Raw genomic sequence first — 16,664 nt, 5'->3', positions numbered from 1 at the left:
ACTGCAACACTAGGGAAATAAGATTCGCTGTCTTTAGTCTGTTTCGCTGCAACTTTAGGGTGATAAGGCTATTGCCTTCAATCTGCTCTACTACAACTTCAGGAAGATAAGATCTGTCATAATTTATAGCTTTAATATGTTCCACTACAACGTTAGGGAAATAATATTCGTTGTCTTCAGTCTACTCCGCTGCAACTTCAGGGAGATAAGGTTGGTGGCTTTAATCTGCTCCACTACAACTTTAGAAAGATAAGATCCGCTATAATGATTTCAATCCATCCCACTGTAACTTCAAGGGTATGGGTAACTTCATGGATCTATTCTTTGGGGAACATGACCTGTAGAATCCATTTCATGGACCTATTTATGCCTAGTAATTAGGATGTCATGATAAGAATGAATCAAATACTCCTAACTAGATGTGTATGAATGATATTTGCATGAATGCAGATTGTCATTTTTTTTAGAATAATCCCTTTTTAATGCTTAGGTTGTCATTGCTCTTTGTTCATCAAGGTTCTATCACTGACGCATTACCCTGCCCTCTTGTTCAGCCGGTATCTTTGACAGGGAACCCGAAGAAATAGTCACAATTTAGACTCTTCTTTCTCAAATATTTCCAACCCTTCGGTTTGGTTAGTTCTAAATAATAGTCTTGTTTCAGGTTCTTGTACTATTTAGAAGCTTCTAGAGTAATATGCAGAACTCCTTTTATGAAAGTATTATTGGTCTAATAATCGTTATTTCAATGCAAAATGCTTGAAAAGATCATAATGATTGACAAACCTGAAATTTATCAAGAACAAAATCTGAAAAGAATAAATTAATAAAAGAAAGCAAACATTGTTGGAATACAAAATAGGTGAAAGGAAAAAAAGGTGCCTCAGATATCACACCTGAGCTTCTCTGTACGAACTTCTTGAGGATCATTTTGAGCTCAACATGTGTTTAGGAGGTCTAGAGTAATTTGTTAATGCCCCAAGACGTAGCATCCCCCCTCCTTGTTAATTCAGGCATAGCAAGACTACCGTATGGCCCACATTCGATCAAAATTTGAATTGCCCTTTTCTGGTTTTTCAATTCAAAACCCCTTTGGTCTCAAGGCGCCCTTCGCGGGTTTTCGCCTTGGCCTCTCCCTTTCTTTTTCTTTTTTTTTCTTTTTTTCTCTCTTTTTATTTTCTTTTTTTTTAAGTGAAGTATTTCTTGACTAAGTCTTAGTTTACTAGATTAGGCAGGCTCTTACCGTCCATCTCAGTTAATATCAATGCTCCTCCGAAAAATTCCTTCTTTACCACATGAGGTCCTTCCCAATTTGACATCTATTTTCCTCTGAAATCTTTTTGTATGGGAAGGATCTTCTTCAATACCAAGTCCTCCTCATGGAATTCTCTCGGGCAAACCTTTTTGTTGTATGCTTGCATCATTCACTTTTGGTACATTTGATCATGATGTATAGCTTTCAACCTTTTCTCGTCAATCAAATTTAACTGATTATATCGGGCTTAGATTCATTCTACTTCATCCAACTTCAGCTCTGACAAGACTCGAAGGGAAAGAATCTCAACTTCAATGGGTAAAACTGTCTCCATTCCATAAACTAATGAGAAAGGAGTTACCCTGGTAGAGTTTTTTTTTTAATTGCACCGTTCATTTTGGGGCGATATGGTGTTAATCTTGAACAGACTGCAAACTTCTGATATCGTGTTGTTGTTCAAATTAATGCGTTGTCAGATATGATTCTTTTGGCATTCCATACCGACATATGATTTCTTTTTTTCAAGAATTTGCTGACTGTTGACTGTGTGACATTGGCATATAAAGCAGCTTGCACCCACTTAGTAAAGTAATCGACGACCATAAAGATGAATTGACAATTGTCAGAAGCTTTTGACGAGATCGGCCCAATGACATCCATGCCCCACATAGAGAAAAGCCAAAGATTCCATTGATTCTTTGTGAGATAGGATCTGTTTCTCATCTTGCTCTACTATCCTTAACAAATCAGGAGATAAGCTATAGTCTCGTTCATCTTCAAAGTCCTGAGATCCCTCCAGACAGATGTCTCGTTCAAAAGGAGATTTCAGTAATAGCGTCGCTCATGTCGTTGATATCTAGAGACCTGTTGTAGGCATGAAGGAATATCCAAAGAATAAATGAATCTAAGAACAGTTATTTACATGGTATGAATATGAATGAAGTGAAGGAATAAAAGAAAGTTTGCCAAAACGAGACACAAAGATGCATTTCATTGAAATAAAAAAAAAAAAGTGGACATGTGCCTTTTTCACAAAAGGATTTCTATTGCTCCCAGGCTTAGAGCAATAAGAGTGTTCTGAATATTACTCTGAAATGGTCCTAAAAACTACAAGAATCTTCTTCACAGTTCGGCTGTTTAGAACGCCTCTAGGGATGTAGGAACAAATTCTTGATAGATTTTTTGTTTTTGTTGTTGTTATTGTTTTTTTAGTTCCTTCTTCAAAGGCACAAACATCTTTCCCTTTCAAACCATTGATATCTTCAAAGAATTCCAATTATTTATCATCCAACAGGCTCTGGAATAGAGTTCTGAACTTGACACACTTTTGGATTTTAGGAAATTTATTGTATGCAATGAAATGTAATGCAAATGAATGGAATGAATGCAAAAAGAGGTGTTGATTCTGATTCAATTCTATTAGAACAGAGCAGCTATTTGGATGACCATTAGGGGTTTGGACTGGATCTACCTAGGGTGGGCTCTTAAGGCTCGCTATATGGGGTTCAGTTTTAAAGTAAAGGTACCCGAACCGGCAGATTCCTCGATCCTCACCCATTATAGGCTCATATGGACCGAGTTCTGTTCAGGGGAATACATTTCCCTATGGCCATGCAGAGATGAAAATCTCACGAAGACATAGGTACGGATGTATCTCGAAAGTGATTCACTATCCCATGCGAAGGAGAAAACCTCACGAATGAGTAGTTTCTCACTCTCACTTAAAAGGGTAAGATCGACCGATCATGAGATGCAATGTGCAGAAAGATACCAAAACTTAAACCAACACAGCAATTATAAACCACAATGATGAAGATCGTAACAAAGACGGATGAAATGCAACGAAAGAATCGTACATTTAAACCAAGTTTTCAATTTTCGACAAAAAGACAAAAAATAATCAACTCGTGGCTTGACTCTCTTATTTTGGATCCCCAGTAGAGTCATCAAGATGTCGAAACCATTTTTTTGAAAACAGGGTCGACTTTAATTTTGAAAACGAAAACGAATATGGGAGTCGCCACTGATCATTTTTATGAGGTGTGATCGGGTCACCTCGTAATAGTTGTTTTTGAATAAACGACTTGATTTATTAAAATAACGATTTTGGTCCACGAAATTCAGAAAGATGGGTTCGGGAGTCAGTTACGTACGAAGAAGGATTAGCACCCTCGTAACGCCAAAAAATTGGTGCCTAGTTGATTAACTAATGTCTTAGTGTCGAAAATTAAAAACTTTGAAGAGATTTAAAATATGATCCTTTGTTAAAATATTAAAAATTTTCGAGAAAGGAGCATATTTCACGTTAATCAAGAAAGAAAATTACGTCCCGTAAGTTAGGACACAATGTCTTAAACCCCGATACGAGAAAAAATGCCGAAAAATTTACTTATTTTGAAAATATTCAATTATCTCAGTTTTAGAAAAGGAATCATGTCCCGTAAGTTAGAACACAATCTTTTATTAATTCCCGAGATTGTTAAAAAAATTTATGTTTAAAAAGGATTCGTGTATTCGGATTTATCGAGAAAATTGAAAACCCGTAAGTTAGGGAATGACTTTTCGAATCTCAAAATATGACATATCGTTTATTTAAAAAAATTATGTATTGAGTAATGATTAATTTAACACGAATTGGTAGAAATAAAGTACGGTGTTAATATGCATGACGGAATAATAAATACGATAATGTAAATAAAAATAATACGAGAAAAACAAAAATACGTTTAAAAAAGACAAACCAATTATATATATAATAATAAGTAAATAAACAAATAAAAATTAAAACATTTTAAAAATAATAATGGACACATAAATGAATAAATAAATATTAATTAAAAAGTTTAATAATGATAATAATAATAATAATAATAATAAATAAAATATAAAAATGAAATGAAATGAAAATAAAAAATATATAAAAAATATAATTAAAAATGAAGACAATTTTAAATACTAAAGCACCAAGAAATAATAACTATGTATTTAAATGGAAATAAAATAGTAAAATATAAAAATATATATATAAGGAAAATAATAATAGTAATAATAATAATATTACATTAATTAATTTAATAATAAAATAGCAAAAATAACAAAAATGACTGAATTGAACTTTAAAACAGAAATTTGGGGCAAATCAGAAACAAATAAAAAGGCAAAGGACCAAGTTGAACGCGTGAATAACAAGGAGGGACCAAATGGGAAATAATCCCCACCCTCCAAAACACACAGCTTCAAGGTCGACCGAATTGAGAGCTGAAATAAATTATAGGGCAAAATTAAAAAATGAAAGAAATTTAATTATAAACAAATAGAAAATCGGAAGGGCCAAAAGCGCAAATAACCTATCAATCAAAAACACGCGATCCTCCTGCACGGGTCAGTCAACGCATTGCAATTAGAGGCCAAACGACGCCATTTTGGGCGTTTAAGGCCAGCCTCAAAACGACATCGTTTTGAGGGCCTATATTAGTATTTTTTTTGAAACAAAAAATCATTTATCCCTTGTTCTAAAAAAAACTTAAAACTCTCTCTCAACTCTCTCAGCACTCACTCTCCAGCTTAGCACCTGTCGTTGGTCCGGCTAGTCACCGTCGCACCGACCACCGGTCACCGGCGACGGTGCCGCCGTCCGCGGTGGCCGAAAAACACAAAAAACCCTTTTTTGCTCTTTTTTTTAGTAGAACCTCGGTTTGGGGTTGAAATGCCCTAAAACCCCTAAAATTCTAAAAAAAAAAAGAGAACCCTTCGGTTCTGTCTTCTCCGATCACAAGAAAGGTAAATTTTTTTTTATGTTTTTGAATATATATATATATATATATGTATGCTATATTCAAAATAAACATGCGAAAAAAATGGACATATACCTCTGTTAAAAAAAGACTAGTTTTCAATGTTTCTTTCTCTTTTTTTGCTTGAATTTTTTTTTGTATTAAAAAAAACCGAGGGCTACAATATTTTTTCTTCATGGCTTATATAGCCATTTGCAACTTATTTTTTAATCTATTTGTCACTTCTATTGCAGCAAGCGGCAAAGGCGGCAGAGTTGGTGCAAGCACCGATGAGGTGGCGTAATTGGTGGTGGCAGGCTAGGGTTAGGGTTTCTGTTTAGGTTTTAGGTTTTGTAATTGAATTGGGTTTGTTTTGGGTTTATTTGGATTGAGTTTGTTTTGGGTTTGGTTTGTAAAAAAACTGGATTGTTTTATTGGGCTTGTATTTTGGACTCCTTTTTTATTTGTCTTGGGCATGGGCAAATTGGGCCTACTACAGTTATTGTTTCAACAAATTTTCTGCTCCCTTAATCATATCAGCATAACTGGCTTGAAATGCCAAATTTAGATCTTGGGACCATTGTGATTGACTTACCATTTTTGGTGTCAATGATAAAGAAGTTTCAATAGGTTGATTTACCATTGGATAAGGCACATAATATCCTTGATTAGGATAAAATGGTACTTGTGCAGATAAAAATCCTTATTTGGAATTTGTTGTTATTTTCCCTTTGTTGGGCTTTTTATGAACAAATGTCTATTCTCCAACCTGCTTTTATTAGAGTTTTTACCTCTATCCATAAGGCTCGCTAAGATAATCAGCAATAATGTTATCGATTTTTTACATATAAAACTTCAAAATTAAAAGTACATAATTCATTATACCACTAATTCTTCTAGGTACAGTTCTAAATTTTTATTAGTAAGGAATTGTTTGATCGCTTGATTATCGGTTTTATAATAAATTTTTCAGGTGCTAAATGTATATCGAAATTTTGTATTCCCTTTTTATTGCTAATAATTCTTTTTCGTATATAATATAATTAATTTCATTTGGTTTAAATTTTTCGAACTATATCCACATATTAACTCGTCATTATTGACTGTTTTAGCTATTAAAACACATCCCCAATAATTTTGTGATGCGTCTGCTTTCTAAAATTAATTTATCTCATTGTTTAGGTAAATATACTTTTGGAATTTTATTTATCTCGATTTTAGATTTTTTTTATAATTTACAGTCTTTTTAGACCGGATGAAAGGTTTTTCCTTTTTAATTTATCATATAACTTACCTATTTTTTCAGCTAAGTTAGGAAAGAAATTTCTTCCGTAGTTAATAATTCTTAAAATTGTTGGAGTTGTTTTTGTCTTCAATATTTTCAGAAATTCTTTTATTTTTATTATAATATGATCTTGTAGTTGAATACCATTTACAGATAGTCTTAATCCTAAAAATTCTATTTCTTTTTTCTAGCTCTATCTTTTAGGGCTTAAAATAATTCCATGTTTTATGAATTCTTGAGATATAATATTTAAATGTTTTCTATGTTTCTCTAATGTATCAGAGAAAATTAAAATATCATCTATATAAACTACAAAAAAAAATTTATATTTATTAAATATAAAATCCATCCATCTTTGGAAGATTTGTGGTGCATTACATAACCCAAATGGCATTACTCTCCATTGATAATGTCCATTAGGAACACTAAAAGCTGTTAAAGGTTTTGATTCTTCGTTTAGCATTATTTGCCAAAATCCCGATTTAAAATCAAATTTACTAAAATATTTCGCTTGTTTAGCTTGATTTATTAGAACATCCTTTCTTGGAATAAAATATCCATCAAAAATAATATTTTGATTTATTCTTTTATAATTAATAACCATTCTAGGTTTTCCTCTTTTATTTCAAAGATGGTTTCTTACCATAAAAGTTTGGATTAGTATGCGGACTATTAGTTTTTTCTATTAAACCTTTTCTAATAATTCATTAATTTAAATATCAAATTCATCTATATCTTGTTTAGTATAGATCATTGGTTTAACTCTAATAATTTTATTGGGATTTTCCAATTTAATTTCACAAGATATCTAGGACTATTTTTCCATAATTTTAAGGGTTCTTCACTAAAATTATCCTCTAAAATTTTAAACAACCAATGATTTGTTTCTAGGTGTTTAATTTGCTCTTTTCTTGGTGGTGTAAAATTTGTATCACACACAAACTTATGGTTTTCTACTAATGGTATTTCTATAGAAGATTTTTCTATAGTTAATCTAATTGATTTTTATCAATATAAAATGGTAAATGTTGATATATAAAATTATTTCCTAATAATATGTCTCCATGCATTTCGGAAAACATAAAATTTTTGATATTATAAATCTAACATTATTTATGTAGATTGATATATTTTAGCTTTATATTGAATTATGGTTTCATTACCATCTATCCTTATTGCCTTTATAGGATGTCTCATAGGTTCCCATTTTCTCTGAGAATAACATTTTTCTACAACTACCGATTGTAGCTCCTGTATCTAATAAAGCATGTAAAAATATGTTTTATATTCTCTAAATTGAAATATAATTTCAATTTATGTATAAGATTTCTTTGATTGAAAACTTGAGAATGTAATTATATCATTTTTCCAACTTTTAGTTGTCTAATAATTGTTGAAGTTTGTATTTCTTCCAATCTAGTTTTTCTAGATTTTTTATCTAATTTTTCTTTTACTCTTATTTTATCAAAATAACTACAAAATTTTAGGATAAAAATTAGTTCTTTTAAAAGATCTTTGGGAGTTCATATCTGGTTGATTAACCGTCTTTTTTATTCTTTTCCTTTCTCAGATTCTTCCCATCGTCTGAGAAATTGTAGAACATCTCCTTGAAATGTTTCTACAAAGCAGTTTAAATTTTTTTTTGACCATGTATTGTTGTTTAGTACAATAGTCATAGACTGTGCCCAATCATCTATGGTTTTTTAATAGTCCGATATAGGACTATTAGTTAAGTCTAAATATATTCCTTCTTGAGCCACATTTCTTTTATTTAAATAATCTATTCTTTGTTGAATAAGTTGACTAGACGTTTCTCCTGGATCTTCAGGTTTTACATTATTTGTAGCTATATTTTCATTTTATTATAAAAAATCCTAGTTGTATTTTCTACTTTTTCAAATTCTTTATTAAAAGTTCTTAGGTAGTCATCTTTTGAAGATCGATTTTATTTTCTTTTTCCATAAGGATATGTTTATTCAAGATCCATAGGTTCGGGATATCTATATTTTCATCCTCATCAGTTGAAGTGTTTTCTTCATCTGATTTATAACTAGTAACTTTTAAATCTTCTAGATTTGTTTCTAAAGCCACACTTTTTCACAACATTTTCCCACGAAACTTTCCAAAAGCACTATTTCCAGACCAAGCTTTTTAAAGACACTTCTCAACCGTAACATCAATGTCAAATTGACCCTAAACAATCCTCCCTTTCATGAATTGAATTATTTCAATTTATTTGATTTAATTTTATCAATTTATTCGATTTAGGTAATTTTTATGTTGATTTTTTATTTTAAATATACTAGCTGATCAAACATTAAACCCAACCTAATATTCAAACACACAATAACCAATTAGACATATAAACCAACATAAATACAAAATAATTAATTAATTAATTATTAATTAAATACAATTAATTAATTAATTAATTAATTAATTAATTAATATTAGTAGACAAACCTAAACATGTCCTTAGTGTAATCGAAAATAAGCAAACCAATTGAAAGACTAATATGTCGTTTATTAAGTCCAATTAGGAGATGCCTTGTCTTGGGTATCAGAGCAAATGACTCTTAGAAGATAGAGACATAGATGTGATTGACTAAACTGACAGTACATTAGACTAAACCTAAGAAGAATTTATCCTGAATCCATTTACGGATTTATTCACTTGTGACGTTCAAAGTGTGGCATAGTTTCATCTTAAGTGGATGATGAACTATGTATGCGTGACTTGTATACTTTGATACAAGTAAAAGCCTGAGTTCAAATAGATAAGGAACCGAAAACTGATACGTTAGGCATACGACTTCTGCAGTATGTAGCATCATTCACAATAATAAAATTCATAGCCGAGATATGGGTAAATGATGTCCTTTCATCGGCATTACAAGATAGACAAAAGTAAACATGGTCACGAGTTGTTCGTCTTTATGATGAATGATTTGATTACTATTTTGATAGTAATTGACTTTTCATGAAAGAAGATGTAATGGTTACAATGAGATAAAAAAGGATCATATTGGGAGAACGGATTTATTCCAAAGGGATTAAGGATATCCTATGAGGGTAACACACTTATGACAATGTCATTGGATGAACACTGATCGAGTTACTTTTGTAATGGTATTTCATTAAGGATAACTCAATCACGATACTATAGTGGAAAGACTTCGTGACTAAATGAGTTTACAATTAATAGGCGAAAAACTAAAACTTAATTATAAATCATTTGAGCCCTAATTATATATGTCTAATCAGTCTCTTCGCTATCTCATTGAAACTAAAAATGAATTGCATGTTGAACCAAATGAACATAATAGATATAAATGGTAAAGTTAGAGAAATGGGAAACATTCAGAAATGAATGTGATTTTTTCTAAATTGAAATGACCTAAAAAATTAATTTATAATTTGTCGAATTATAAATTAATTAATTTAATTTCAAAATGAATTAAATTAATTGGTCATAGTGAATCCATTGAATGTAGAAATATTAAATATATTTTCTCATAAATTCTTTTACGATAAAGTTGCAATGATTTTAACAAAATTAGAATCGGGTTGAAAAATTATTTAATTGGGAAATTTATTTATTTAAATTAATTTATGATGTTTATTTTGGGAAATAGAAAAACAAGTATTGGGTTGAATTGAATTATAAAGCACAGGGTTAGAAGTCTAGAAATTACTTATAATTGGACCCGATACGGGAGAGGCTCGAAAGACCTTCATGCTAAACACATGGGACGAAAAACCCTAGTATATTTAACTAGGGTTGTCGTCGCTCCCTCATCTAATTAGACTAGGATTTTGTTTTTCTATTGAAATAGACTTCTACTAATTTAACAAAGGTTTCACTTCTTCTCCTTATAAATAGATGCACTAAAAATACGACTTTGGGATATTGTTATTCTGCCCGAAAATAGTGATAATTTATTTTCTAAAGTATAAATTCTATTTTTCGAAATAACAATTCTACCGATTTTTATTAAAGAGAGACTTGTTTTTCCACTGAAAGCAAAGTAAATAATTTATGGTTTCGTGTTTGATTCAAATTCATTCGAGCCCACGCTCAAAGTAGTCCGTGGTACAAGAATAGTAGAGAAAATCATTCGGTTGAAATCTGAGAATGACAAGGATCTGTCCAGCAGAAAACATAGGTGCGATTTCGATAAAGGGTTTATTGCTATAAATATTACACACTGGTTCGGCTTTTAAAATTTTAATTTTCCACTGTGCAAGAAAATCATTTTCAAACTGGATTGTTTTCAACAATTCCTTGAAGCGTTTGGTTTATTTCTCAATAGTTTATTCTCATCTCCATACACCAACATTATATGCTACTACACAAGCTACTTATTCCAAGCTTTAGTTCAATGAGCTTGTCATATTTGTATTACATTCCTAAGATATCCAAGACCTCTTTAGGCTAAATATGTTCACCTAATTTAATCTTTTTATTTTATCTCATGGTCACTATTGTATCTTTTTAATGAAAATTATCATTACTTATACTAGTAATGATAAAATCATTTGTCTCAGACAAATGACCAATATCCATATTTTATTTTCATAATCCATACAATACCAACGAGAGAATATCATTTGCTCTTTTTATCAAGCTACAACTCCACTATTGTGAGTGAAGCAAACATCGTGCATAAGTCATGTACACAACATACCAACTTTCAACTCACTTCATTGAGAGCATAGGTTTTCAATATATTCAAGTACATGAGTCATGCACACATGATCATTCACTTACTTACGACTTATGTAAGTTACACTATGAATGCCACATGTAAACTAATGAATAAATAAGTCTAGGACTATTCCAATTTGGGTGATACCCAATGTGTTGTCAGCCCAGACAATCACATTTATGTCTCTATTTTTGAGAGTCAATCTTGCTCTAATCGTCAAGGCAAGTTATCTGCCCGATTAGACTTATAGACAACATAATTGTCCTAACATAAGTCATTTACTCAATCTAACCCATGAATTTAGATTACCTTTTAATACAAATTATCTTATTGCATTACAATTCGACTATGTGATGTAACTTAATATTAATTAAACATCAAGTAATCAATGAGCAATTATTTGTTATACATTTTGCTTTACATGTAAAAATCATTGAGAAGACAATTATCAAATGAAATATTAAAAATGTTATATTGAACGAGATAACTATACCTCTAACACTATTAAGTCCCCGTTTGAGAATGCATTTGGGGTTGGAAAAACACTTTTTCACCCCAAAAACAATGTCAAACACTTGGCTTTGGGGGTTGAAAGTGCGGTAGAAAAGTATTTTTCCGCCCAAACGCAAAAGTTAGGGTTTAAGTACTTTTGGCTTTTGCATTTGGAAGTGTAAATTATTAAAATACCCTTATTTGTATTAACTATTTAAAGTGTATTTAAAATTTTTGATAAATTTAAATATTATATATCATTATATTTAATCATTTAAATATTTAATGTACCATTGTATTAACTTATTTAAATTTGTTTACAAATATCATTATGTTAAATTATTTAGATAATATTTATTATTATATTTAAAATTTTAAAATATTTCATGTATAATTAAATTTACAAATAATTTATTAATTATTAAAAGTATTTAAAATATATATTATGTATAATTATATTAAATCATTTAAATATTATCTAATTCAATTTATTTTTAATTTTTAATATTATGTCTAAAATGAACATTTTAATGTCCCACCACAATTATTGACAGCAATGCCAAACACCTTAAATTAACAAACCACACTTTTTCACAACATTTTCTCACGAAACTTTCCAAAAGCACTATTTCCAAACCAAGCTTTTCAAAAACACTTCTCAACCGTAACATCAATGTCAAATTGACCCTAAACAATCCTCCCTTTCATGAATTGAATTATTTCAATTTATTTAATTTAATTTTATCAATTTATTCGATCTAGGTAATTTTTATGTTGATTTTTTATTTTAAATATACTAGCTGATCAAACATTAAACCCAACCTAATATTCAAATACACAATAACCAATTAGGCATATAAACCAACATAAATACAAAATAACTAAATACAATTAAGTAATTAATTAATTAATTTCAATAAATACCCCAGCACAATTAACTTACCCAATTAATTATCAAATATAAAATTAAGTACTCAAATGTAAAATAATCCAACGCAATTAATTAATTAATTAATTAAGTCTAAATTTAAAATTTAAAGAAGTTTAGCGAGAGTAATATATATTATATCGTAAATGTTTTACAATAGTATTTCTTTCTTTTCTTCAATAAATAAATTACTTCATTTTTGATTGATTTTATTTTTATCAATTTATGGTAAGTTTTATTTGAATTAATTTATGAGCTCAAATTTAGATCTATTCAAGGGTTGAACTATCGCCTAAGCTTAAATGTCCATCCAAAGATTAGAAAGGGTTGGAAAAAAGTAGACCATGAAAAATGGGTTTAAACTAAAAGATTAAGCCTATTTCAAATATGAACTAAGCTCGGGCTCAAGAATTCAAGGCCTGAGCTTGACCTGATCCATTTTAAGTTTGTAATTTATTATATTATATTATTTTTATATATTTTTGTAATTTATAACACATAAAATTAAATATATAGTAATATATATTAGGGGCAAAACTACACATTAACTTTGGCTCGATGTGCAATGTTACACATGAACTAACATCATTATTGATATAACATCATTTTTATGTTTACATGTTACATATACAAATAACTATACTTACCTAATATAAAATGTGTTCATTTTTTTGTATGTATAATTGAATTAAAATACTTATGTATACATGTTAACTAAAATTAAAAATTAAAGTTTGATATGTATAATCATAAAAAAAATCAAACTCTATATGTATCAATCCTTACATAAAAAATATATATATATAAACATATTACAAATTTTGGAAGATGTTCTATAAAAAGGAAATTGAAAGTTGCTTATATATGTTTGAACAGTGTGTCATTCTTCATTTAGATATTAACTGTTCAAACTTTCAATTACGTCAATAACCAACCATTTAGGAAAACATTATGTAATCGTAAACCAAATCCTTATGGAAGCTACGAATAGAACAATGATTGGAAACACTGGCATAAAACACTTTCACATAAAAACCCAAACTCGAAAACATAAACAACTGTCATCCAAACTCCAAAACAGTACCATATCTGAAATTTCAAACAAAATTTCTAGCTTAAATGTGCTTTAACAGTCATTGATGTAATTATAAACGCCAAAACAACTAGTATCCTATTATGCCTTATCGGCCTTGGCAGCAGTGGCAGCAGCTTGTCCTCTGAGCCTACCAGTCCTCCTAGCAGCAATAAGACCAACCTTTTGTCCAGGTGGAGCATCACGTCTAACTGTACTAGCATGACCAATGTGTTGATGGTTACCACCTCCGTGGGGATGCTCAACTGGGTTCATAGCCACACCACGAACCTTAGGCCAGCAGTTCCTCTTCACTCTATACTTGTGGAAAGCATTACCAGCCTTAAGCAGAGGTTTCTCAGTCCTACCACCTCCAGCAACCTGCCCAATCATGGCACGACAACCACTTGGAACAATCTTCTTCGAACCAGATGGAAGCTTGATCCTGTAAAATTACAATCCAAAAGTCTCACTACCAAAACAACTAATTAATCCACACTTCCCCAACCATGTTACCATCCCCTTGAACCTGTGAAGAAAATGATATTTCACATCTAAGAACGAAAATAGTAATCTAAGTCAACCCATCCAACTAAAACCTCAGTAGAAGGTTTAGTCTACCTAAGAGATGCTATTCCTTTTTACATTACATCAATTCATAGTTCAAGCTAGGTCAATCCCAGTCCTTCACATCCAATATGTTTTCTTTATTTCTCACGAGGTAGGCCTATATATGAGCACATATAATTATTGCAAATTATATACATAGGATAAGCAATAACTAAAATAATATACGACAATAATGATAACAGATCCAAATAACAATCAGGCATCAATCATATCCAAATCAAAATTGAAGTTAAAGCATAGCAAGAATCAGTGACCTGGTGGTGTCGTTATCAGGGTTGTGACTAATAACAATAGCGTAATCACCAGAAGCCCTAGCGAAAACCCCACGATCACCGACATGATGCTCGACGTTGCAAACGACAGCTCCTTCAGGGATAGATCTAAGAGGCAATACATTTCCGACCACAAGAGTAGCCTTCTTACCACAATAGACGAACTGTCCAGTGTACATACCCTCGGCGGCAACGAAAAGCTCCTTCTGCTTCTTGTAACGGAAAGGGTGACGGAAGACGACACGGGCTAAAGGAGCGCCACGGCCAGGGTCGTGTATGACATCGGTGACAACACCCTTGAGGTAGCCATTTCGTTCACCGAAGTCGAGGCTGCGGAAACGAGCAGGACCCTTGCGGTGGTGGGTGTGGGCCTTGAAGACGGAACCAGCACCCTTACGTTGAGCTCGGATGACTCGACCCATTCAGTGAATGTGTGTGTGAATGTGGAGATCTCTCTTGGAGACGATCTAGGGAGGGCAGTGAAATGGGCAAAATGGAGGTTGAGGGTTAGGGTTTGCTCGATGATGTATAAATGATGATTTATAGGGTTTTTGTTGTTGGGCTTCTGATTTTGGGAAAGAAACAAAAATTTGGGTTGGGCCAGATGGGCATATGAAGTGCAATTCTTTTTATTATTTAAATCTGCTGGATTTTATTATAACCCTAAAACCAACTAGAAGAAGTCCAAAACTATAAGACATCCACAACATAAATACTTAGAGAAAACAGGCTTCGTGAATAACATGGCCCAATCCAGCAAACAACGTGATTTTTGTAATGTGATATTACCAAAAATCTAAGATTATGTAATGAGATTATGAGGATGTAATATTATGGGATGAAATGTTCGGTATGATACATTACTTTAATTTATTTGGGTGGCGGAATATAAAATTATAGTAATAAAATAAAAGGCATTGATATTCAGATCCGAATTGGATGGGGAAAAATGACAATGTTATATATTGAAATCAACGTCTCAAATTAGAATTATGTTTAACTCAGGATGAATTTCTTCACAAATTATGTAAAACCTATTGCCTAGTTTTTCTCCAAATCTTCATTTTAAACTTTTCCATGAAGTTCACAAACTCATCACCTCAACAAGTAAAAGCATCCTCGAAAGAAAGAGAATACCACATCGACCAAAATCAAAAGGGACTAATTGTATATATAGCCCTTTCTCTCCTTATTGGTCGCCGAGCTTGGTAACTTGAGCTTGTAACCTGAGTAGGAGGTTTTAAGGTGATGGAATGCGGGTTTGGCTTTGCTTGAGTTGGATCTCGAGCTGTTTTAACACTGGTTTGCCCGTTCCAAGTTGAGAGTTGAGCCAAGGGACTTGATTGTAAACTTCGAGTCTCGTGGTTCCTAGAGTGGATGGATCTGCAATATTTAGCATGTTTGTTGAAGCATACAACATAGAGAAAATCCAACTTAAATTCATGAAGCAAAAACTTGGTTACATCCCACATCAACCAAACTATATTAAATGGTTGTAAGCCTTTTTATATCCACTCATCCACAAAGCTATTTTTCCTGCTAAGTAAGGTGCTAAGGTGATGAAACAAGGTTCAACTCAAAGCTTTAATTTGTCATTGGTTATTAGTGCCCAAATTGTCCTTTCTTTCTTCTACTAGAAAGATTTACTTAAAGTATGGGAATTAATTCTTAAATTTCATCATATTAGAATAACTAAACTCATAATTAAACCTAATCTTTTTCATCCATAGAACGTAATTCCTGCAAAGGGATTAAGAAATGCACTTCTTTCATAAGCGAATACTTTCTCCCTTGAGGGAAACACTTCTTCCATGTTTTTATTCAACCAAGTCCCATTGAAGCTTTTGCCTTGAGCCTATATCAGCCTTCCATTTTTTTTTTTGTAAAGCTAACACCCCTAAATAATATATTCTTAATAAAAAACACGCTTCAAAGAAAAACAACAAAAAATCAACTATACTACTTATAAGCTTTGATTCTACCATGAAGGCAGACAAAAGGAAAAGCACACCAAAAAAGAAATTATGAAGAAAAGATTACAATATTAAGAAACCACAAAAGCCCTGAATAAAAAACACATTTAAGCAATTATCCTACTTATCAGCTCGATTCTACAATTTAAAAAGCCGACACAACACTTAAGTAAATGTCCTTTTAAATGCAATAGAGCTTAGGCAATGCTCACCTCACATACCTGGCATGCAGATGAGTGACATATAAAGACTTAACGTTTGTTATAGTCGGTTGA

The 16,664-nt window shown here is 31.5% G+C and overlaps 1 protein-coding gene across 1 annotated transcript; it reads right to left on the bottom strand.

The window, feature by feature from the left end:
- Positions 1–13,441: 13,441 nt before the first annotated feature.
- LOC128033866 (60S ribosomal protein L8-3) lies at positions 13,442–14,875 on the bottom strand. Its single transcript, XM_052622347.1, has 2 exons — positions 14,399–14,875; positions 13,442–13,959 (listed from the first exon to the last, which is right to left on the bottom strand). Exons 1-2 carry the CDS (start codon positions 14,836–14,838, stop codon positions 13,617–13,619), a joined length of 783 nt encoding a protein of 260 aa, XP_052478307.1. The 5' UTR covers positions 14,839–14,875; the 3' UTR covers positions 13,442–13,616.
- Positions 14,876–16,664: the final 1,789 nt, after the last annotated feature.

Source organism: Gossypium raimondii, chromosome 10 (genome assembly GCF_025698545.1).
Source record: "Gossypium raimondii isolate GPD5lz chromosome 10, ASM2569854v1, whole genome shotgun sequence".
Taxonomy (NCBI): domain Eukaryota; kingdom Viridiplantae; phylum Streptophyta; class Magnoliopsida; order Malvales; family Malvaceae; genus Gossypium; species Gossypium raimondii.
This window is presented reverse-complemented; position numbering and strand designations above follow the sequence as displayed.

Excerpts from the sequence above, each read along its gene's own strand:
- LOC128033866 (XM_052622347.1), bottom strand. The coding sequence starts at position 14,838 with ATGGGTCGAGTCATCCGAGCTCAACGTAAGGGTGCTGGTTCCGTCTTC. Across the intron at positions 13,960-14,398 it reads CCTGATAACGACACCACCAG|GATCAAGCTTCCATCTGGTT; the intron begins GTCACTGATTCT and ends GTAATTTTACAG.